An 8,597-nucleotide genomic window follows, 5' to 3' on the forward strand; every position below is an offset into this window, starting at 1 on the left:
TCTCTCTCTCTCTCTCTCTCTCTCTCTCTCTCTCTCTCTCTCTCTCTCCTCCTCAGCAATACTTCCATGCAGGGGGTAATGGTCTGAAGAAGGCCTATGTGGAGAAGAGTCCTGAGTTATCTTCGCTGAAATATGCTCTGTCCCTCTACTCTCAGAGCACTGATGCACTAATCAAGATCTTTGTAACTACACAGCACGCACAGGGTAAGAGACACACACACACACACACACACACACACACACACACACACACACACACACACACACACACACACACACACACACACACACACACACACACACAGACACAGACACAGACACAGACACAGACACAGACACAGACACAGACACACACACACACACACACACACACACACACACACACACACACACACACACACACACACACACACACACTCAGAGAACCAACATATAGTTTTGTTTACATGCACAGACAGTTTTACTCATTATCTGTATTGCTGCATTTTCATTATCATGCCAATAGAGGTCAGCATAGAGTTGTCACTTTTTCACTCTCTTCTCTCGCTCTCTAGTTCATAATGGGATGGGCATCAGGATTACCCCGAGTGAGAAGGTTCGGCCAGACAGAGGTATGTTATAGTGTTATAGATGGATTATAAGCTTTTGTAATGTGGTAATAATGTGTTAGATTTCCTTAAAATAATGTGTTATAGCTAATTCATTTACATATAATAGCTCAATGATAGAATGAAGTGAATGACCATGTTTGGTTGCTTAGTAAATGGTAATAGCGGTGTGATAATTTGTGATGTACATCGACTCTCAGGTTCAGGAGTGGAGAAGCCTGTTGGTGAGGCCCAGATCCAGGTAGACATGGTGCCTCCAGGCAAAGACAAGATCCACAAGGTCAACATCAGAGGTGAGCCAGACATACCATTACACCTGTCCTGTCCTGTCCACCTCAGATCAAACTGGACAGCACAAAGCACACCTCATATCATACCTCATATCTCTCATCATTCCATCTCATATATCTCCATCTCATCTCTCCATATCTCATCTTTCCATCTCTCATATCTCATCTCTCCATCTCTCAACCTCTCATCTTTCCATCTCTCAATCTCTCATCTTTCCATCTCATACCTTTCCATCTCATCTCTCCATCTCTCATCTTTCCATCTCTCAATCTCTCATCTTTCCATCTCATACCTTTCCATCTCATCTCTCCATCTCTCATCTTTCCATCTCTCAATCTCTCATCTTTCCATCTCATACCTTTCCATCTCTCATCTTTCCATCTCTCACCTTTTCATCTCTCATCTTTCCATCTCATACCTTTCCATCTCATCTTTCCATCTTATCTCTCAATCTCTCATCTTTCCATCTCATCTCTCAATCTCTCATCTTTCCATCTCTCCGTTTCTCATCTTTCCGTCTCTCATCTTTCCATCTCTCATCTTTCCATCTCATCTTTCCGTCTCTCATCTTTCCATCTCATCTCTCAATCTCTCATCTTTCCGTCTCTCATCTTTCCATCTCATCTTTCCGTCTCTCATCTTTCCATCTCATCTCTCAATCTCTCATCTTTCCATCTCTCATTTCTCATCTCTCCGTTTCTCATCTTTCCGTCTCTCATCTTTCCGTCTCTCATCTTTCCATCTCATCTTTCCGTCTCTCATCTTTCCGTCTCTCATCTTTCCGTCTCTCATCTTTCCGTCTCTCATCTTTCCATCTCATCTCTCAATCTCTCATCTTTCCATCTCTCATCTCTCATCTCTCATCTCTCCGTCTCTCATCTTTCCGTCTCTCATCTTTTCATCTCTCATCTTTTCATCTCTCATAATTTTATCTCTCATCTTTTCATCTCTCATCATTCCATCTCTCCATCTCCTTCTCCTTCCATCTACTGCTCTCACACCGATTGCTTTAATTTCTCACCTATTGTCCCCTCGCTCTTTCACTCACCCCCCCCTACAGTGATAGCGGTGAATGACATGAGGTGGCAGACATCAGGGATGTTCCGTCCCTTCGTGGAAGTCAATATGATTGGTCCGCTCCTTGCAGCCCAGAAGAGGAAGTTCACCACCAAGTCAAAGAACAACAGCTGGACAGCCAAGTACAATGAGACCTTCCAATTGTGAGTTCTTAACCTACTGTGTTTCCAACCAACAGCTGTGGGTCGCCCTTCACCTTAACTCCACTTTCAGGTGTTCACCACCTGACAACTATTTTCTGCTGGCGCTACGGCAGCGCTAGTGCCAAAACTAGAGGGTTTGGCTCGCGAGATTACTTTGAAATAAATATTAATTACCAAAGCTTTATAAAAAGGTCAAGTACAACAACCGTCCATTCTCCACTGTTAGATGTAGATCCTACTGTACAACAACCATCCATTCTCCACTGTTAGATGTAGATCCTACTGTACAACAACCATCCATTCTCCACTGTTAGATGTAGATCCTACTGTACAACAACCATCCATTCTCCACTGTTAGATGTAGATCCTACTGTACAACAACCATCCATTCTCCACTGTTAGATGTAGATCCTACTGTACAACAACCATCCATTCTCCACTGTTAGATGTAGATCCTACTGTACAACAACCATCCATTCTCCACTGTTAGATGTAGATCCTACTGTACAACAACCATCCATTCTCCACTGTTAGATGTAGATCCTACTGTACAACAACCATCCATTCTCCACTGTTAGATGTAGATCCTACTGTACAACAACCATCCATTCTCCACTGTTAGATGTAGATCCTACTGTACAACAACCGTCCATTCTCCACTGTTAGATGTAGATCCTACTGTACAACAACCATCCATTCTCCACTGTTAGATGTAGATCCTACTGTACAACAACCGTCCATTCTCCACTGTTAGATGTAGATCCTACTGTACAACAACCATCCATTCTCCACTGTTAGATGTAGATCCTACTGTACAACAACCATCCATTCTCCACTGTTAGATGTAGATCCTACTGTACAACAACCATCCATTCTCCACTGTTAGATGTAGATCCTACTGTACAACAACCATCCATTCTCCACTGTTAGATGTAGATCCTACTGTACAACAACCATCCATTCTCCACTGTTAGATGTAGATCCTACTGTACAACAACCATCCATTCTCCACTGTTAGATGTAGATCCTACTGTACAACAACCATCCATTCTCCACTGTTAGATTTAGATCCTACTGTACAACAACCATCCATTCTCCACTGTTAGATGTAGATCCTACTGTACAACAACCATCCATTCTCCACTGTTAGATGTAGATCCACCATTAGTCTGTAGTGTACACTATACAGCAATGTTGAACCACTTCTGCCTCTTCGCTCTCCCCCTCCAACAGTATCCTGGGTAAGGAGTCTCCAGACTGCTATGAGCTGCAGGTGACTGTGAAGGACTACTGTTTCGGCCGGGCCGACCGTGTTGTGGGCGTGGCCGTGGTCCAGCTCCGAGACGTGGCTGACAGGAAGTCGTGTGTGTGCTGGTGCCCGCTGGGCGGAACCATCCAGAAGGACGAGACGGGCGTAACGGTGATGCGTATCTTGTCTCAGCGTGCGGCCGACGAGGTGGCCAAGGACTTTGTCAAACTGAAGGCCGAGACACGCCCTGTAGAGGAGGGCAGATGATGAGGAGATGTGGAGAGAGGATAGATAGAGGAGAAAAGAGGTGGAGAGAGGATAGGTAGAGGAGGGGGGAGAGGACAGGGAGGAGAGAGGATAGGGGGAAAGAGGACAGGGAGGAGAGAGGATAGGGAGAGGAGAGGTGGGGAGAGGACAGGGAGGAGAGAGGATAGGGGGAGAGAGGATAGGAAGAGGAGAGGTGAGGAGAGGTGAGGAGAGGAGAGGTGGGGAGAGGAGAGGGGATGAGAGAGGAGAGGTGAGGAGAGGAGAGAGGACAGGGAGGAGAGAGGGGAGGAGGAGGGAGGATAGGTAGATGAGAGCCTATCACAAGATGGAGTTGAAAGAGGAGACACGCTCCGTAGAAGTTAATAAATGTTATGTTTCCTGGTCCTCTGGGCCAATGAGAGGGCCTGGAGCAGGCACATGACTGATGAGGGACCAATCGGAGACGTTCACTGTATACATCAACGTAGTGGAGTGTGACACAACACCACATACCTTCACCGTTGCATTCATATCACACACACACACACAGACGCACACACACACACACACACACACACACACACACACACACACACACACACACACACACACACACACACACACACACACACACACACACACACACACACACACACACACACACACACACACACACACACACACACACACACACACACACACACACACGTGAATGAATGTCTGCTTACTGTACCAGGGGCTATATCAGAACAACCCTTATTGGTACATCATTTTATATACTACTAGCTACTAGCATGAGACTGATACGCATAGCCCAACACCCATCACCCTAACCTGTGATGAAAACACATGAGACTGATGCCCAACACCCAACACCCAACGCCCAACACCCTAACCTGTGATGAAAACACATGAGTCTGATGCCCAACACCCAACACCCAACGCCCAACACCCTAACCTGTGATGAAAACAAATGAGACTGATGCCCAACACCCAACACCCTAACCTGTGATGAAAACAAATGAGACTGATGCCCAACACCCAACACCCTAACCTGTGATGAAAACAAATGAGACTGATGCCCAACACCCAACACCCTAACCTGTGATGAAAACAAATGAGACTGATGCCCAACACCCAACACCCTAACCTGTGATGAAAACAAATGAGACTGATGCCCAACACCCAACACCCTAACCTGTGATGAAAACAAATGAGACTGATGCCCAACACCCAACACCCTGTGATGAAAGCAAATGAGACTGATGCCCAACACCCAACACCCTAACCTGTGATGAAAACAAATGAGACTGATGCCCAACACCCAACACCCTAACCTGTGATGAAAACACATGTGGATGGATCTGACCTGTCTCCAGGGTCACTACAGTACCATCCCTGTGGTTTACATAGCCTTAAAATCACAGCGCTAACCCCCATCCCTCCTCAGACCATCACAACTACAGGGATATGTACCTGAACTGGGAAGAAAACGGCTCCCTATCGGCCCCTGGTTGAAATGATTTCACTTGATAGTGATAGATGAACATACGCAGACCATAAAAACAGGTGAGGTTCGTGATGTACTAGAGTTAGTCTGTTAGTTGACAGGGTGTAGTCCAGACTAGGGTGTGGTACTAGAGTTAGTCTGTTAGTTGACAGGGTGTAGTCCAGACTAGGGTGTGGTACTAGAGTTAGTCTGTTAGTTGACAGGGTGTAGTCCAGACTAGGGTGTGGTACTAGAGTTAGTCTGTTAGTTGACAGGGTGTAGTCCAGACTAGGGGGTGGTACTAGAGTTAGTCTGTTAGTTGACAGGGTGTAGTCCAGACTAGGGTGTGGTACTAGAGTTAGTCTGTTAGTTGACAGGGTGTAGTCCAGACTAGGGTGTGGTACTAGAGTTAGTCTGTTAGTTGACAGGGTGTAGTCCAGACTAGGGTGTGGTACTAGAGTTAGTCTGTTGGTTGACAGGGTGTAGTCCAGACTAGGGTGTGGTACTAGAGTTAGTCTGTTAGTTGACAGGGTGTAGTCCAGACTAGGGGGTGGTACTAGAGTTAGTCTGTTAGTTGACAGGGTGTAGTCCAGACTAGGGGGTGGTACTAGAGTTAGTCTGTTAGTTGACAGGGTGTAGTCCAGACTAGGGTGTGGTACTAGAGTTAGTCTGTTAGTTGACAGGGTGTAGTCCAGACTAGGGGGTGGTACTAGAGTTAGTCTGTTAGTTGACAGGGTGTAGTCCAGACTAGGGTGTGGTACTAGAGTTAGTCTGTTAGTTGACAGGGTGTAGTCCAGACTAGGGGGTGGTACTAGAGTTAGTCTGTTAGTTGACAGGGTGTAGTCCAGACTAGGGTGTGGTACTAGAGTTAGTCTGTTAGTTGACAGGGTGTAGTCCAGACTAGGGTGTGGTACTAGAGTTAGTCTGTTAGTTGACAGGGTGTAGTCCAGACTAGGGTGTGGTACTAGAGTTAGTCTGTTAGTTGACAGGGTGTAGTCCAGACTAGGGTGTGGTACTAGAGTTAGTCTGTTAGTTGACAGGGTGTAGTCCAGACTAGGGGTGGTACTAGAGTTAGTCTGTTAGTTGACAGGGTGTAGTCCAGACTAGGGGTGGTACTAGAGTTAGTCTGTTAGTTGACAGGGTGTAGTCCAGACTAGGGGTGGTACTAGAGTTAGTCTGTTAGTTGACAGGGTGTAGTCCAGACTAGGGTGTGGTACTAGAGTTAGTCTGTTAGTTGACAGGGTGTAGTCCAGACTAGGGTGTGGTACTAGAGTTAGTCTGTTAGTTGACAGGGTGTAGTCCAGACTAGGGGTGGTACTAGAGTTAGTCTGTTAGTTGACAGGGTGTAGTCCAGACTAGGGGTGGTACTAGAGTTAGTCTGTTAGTTGACAGGGTGTAGTCCAGACTAGGGGTGGTACTAGAGTTAGTCTGTTAGTTGACAGGGTGTAGTCCAGACTAGGGTGTGGTACTAGAGTTAGTCTGTTAGTTGACAGGGTGTAGTCCAGACTAGGGTGTGGTACTAGAGTTAGTCTGTTAGTTGACAGGGTGTAGTCCAGACTAGGGGGTGGTACTAGAGTTAGTCTGTTAGTTGACAGGGTGTAGTCCAGACTAGGGGTGGTACTAGAGTTAGTCTGTTAGTTGACAGGGTGTAGTCCAGACTAGGGTGTGGTACTAGAGTTAGTCTGTTAGTTGACAGGGTGTAGTCCAGACTAGGGTGTGGTACTAGAGTTAGTCTGTTAGTTGACAGGGTGTAGTCCAGACTAGGGTGTGGTACTAGAGTTAGTCTGTTAGTTGACAGGGTGTAGTCCAGACTAGGGTGTGGTACTAGAGTTAGTCTGTTAGTTGACAGGGTGTAGTCCAGACTAGGGTGTGGTACTAGAGTTAGTCTGTTAGTTGACAGGGTGTAGTCCAGACTAGGGTGTGGTACTAGAGTTAGTCTGTTAGTTGACAGGGTGTAGTCCAGACTAGGGGTGGTACTAGAGTTAGTCTGTTAGTTGACAGGGTGTAGTCCAGACTAGGGTGTGGTACTAGAGTTAGTCTGTTAGTTGACAGGGTGTAGTCCAGACTAGGGTGTGGTACTAGAGTTAGTCTGTTAGTTGACAGGGTGTAGTCCAGACTAGGGTGTGGTACTAGAGTTAGTCTGTTAGTTGACAGGGTGTAGTCCAGACTAGGGGTGGTACTAGAGTTAGTCTGTTAGTTGACAGGGTGTAGTCCAGACTAGGGGTGGTACTAGAGTTAGTCTGTTAGTTGACAGGGTGTAGTCCAGACTAGGGGGTGGTACTAGAGTTAGTCTGTTAGTTGACAGGGTGTAGTCCAGACTAGGGGGTGGTACTAGAGTTAGTCTGTTAGTTGACAGGGTGTAGTCCAGACTAGGGTGTGGTACTAGAGTTAGTCTGTTAGTTGACAGGGTGTAGTCCAGACTAGGGGGTGGTACTAGAGTTAGTCTGTTAGTTGACAGGGTGTAGTCCAGACTAGGGGTGGTACTAGAGTTAGTCTGTTAGTTGACAGGGTGTAGTCCAGACTAGGGGGTGGTACTAGAGTTAGTCTGTTAGTTGACAGGGTGTAGTCCAGACTAGGGTGTGGTACTAGAGTTAGTCTGTTGGTTGACAGGGTGTAGTCCAGACTAGGGGGTGGTACTAGAGTTAGTCTGTTAGTTGACAGGGTGTAGTCCAGACTAGGGTTTGGGGTGTTTTACTGTCAGACGGCTGTGTGAACAGAACAGAGCTGTGTGAGCTTAATGGTTACGGCATCGACCCACTCCACTTCAGCCTGGGGGGGTTGTATGCTCCCATACAGTACACTATACTCATGACATAACCTTTAACCTTTAACCTCTTCTCTAGATTTTATATTTGTTAATGTATTTATTTATGTATTTATTTTGCCAACTTAAGTTTCTCTTTTCAACTGTTACTGCAGATACTGTTTACCTGTACGTCTACATGGAATGGAAATAGCCAAAGATTGACTAGTTTGTTTATTTTGTTGGGGGGGGGCAGTAATTTAGACTTTTTATAAATCTCATGTCCAGATACACACCTCTTGATGAACAAATGTTAGAGTATGTTAACTACCTCCCCTTTCTTCCCAGGTAATGTTTAGAAGTGTCTGTCCCACCCCTATCATTACCACAAACACACAGGGTGTTATTAATGACCTCTGTCAGCTGTCAATCATCCTCTTACTGAGACCTGACTCTCATGTTAGCCCCACCCCCCCAAAAAAGTTCCACCATTGCTCATTGGTGGAGTTAGTTTTGCATGGCCCCGGTGCCTTGTGTGGGTGGAGATTTCACTTAAGGACCAATGGAATGGTCTAAAATGAGCAAACCCGGGCCATCGGACCATGCAAAATTAACTCCACCAATCATCGGGCGTTCTGTGAATGTCACAAATATTATCTGCCTGCCATTGGCTGGAAGAGAACATTGAAAGGTGGGCCATCCAATAATATCCCATAGATGGAGAAGGGGGTGGATGGAGTTGCACCACGTG

The 8,597-nt window shown here is 46.2% G+C and overlaps 1 protein-coding gene across 1 annotated transcript in view; it reads left to right on the top strand.

Annotated features, from left to right (window-relative positions):
- Positions 1 to 3,681, top strand: part of LOC124036640 — a 176,179-nt gene extending 172,498 nt beyond the window's left edge. The window contains exons 32-36 of the mRNA XM_046351462.1: positions 57 to 204; positions 555 to 611; positions 809 to 901; positions 1,960 to 2,119; positions 3,353 to 3,681. Of these exons, the coding sequence (XP_046207418.1) occupies positions 57 to 204; positions 555 to 611; positions 809 to 901; positions 1,960 to 2,119; positions 3,353 to 3,635 (741 nt within the window). The 3' untranslated portion in view covers positions 3,636 to 3,681. The remainder of the gene's footprint in view (positions 1 to 56; positions 205 to 554; positions 612 to 808; positions 902 to 1,959; positions 2,120 to 3,352) is intronic.
- Positions 3,682 to 8,597: the final 4,916 nt, after the last annotated feature.

Source organism: Oncorhynchus gorbuscha, linkage group LG05 (genome assembly GCF_021184085.1).
Source record: "Oncorhynchus gorbuscha isolate QuinsamMale2020 ecotype Even-year linkage group LG05, OgorEven_v1.0, whole genome shotgun sequence".
In the NCBI taxonomy this organism is placed as follows: Eukaryota; Metazoa; Chordata; class Actinopteri; order Salmoniformes; family Salmonidae; genus Oncorhynchus; species Oncorhynchus gorbuscha.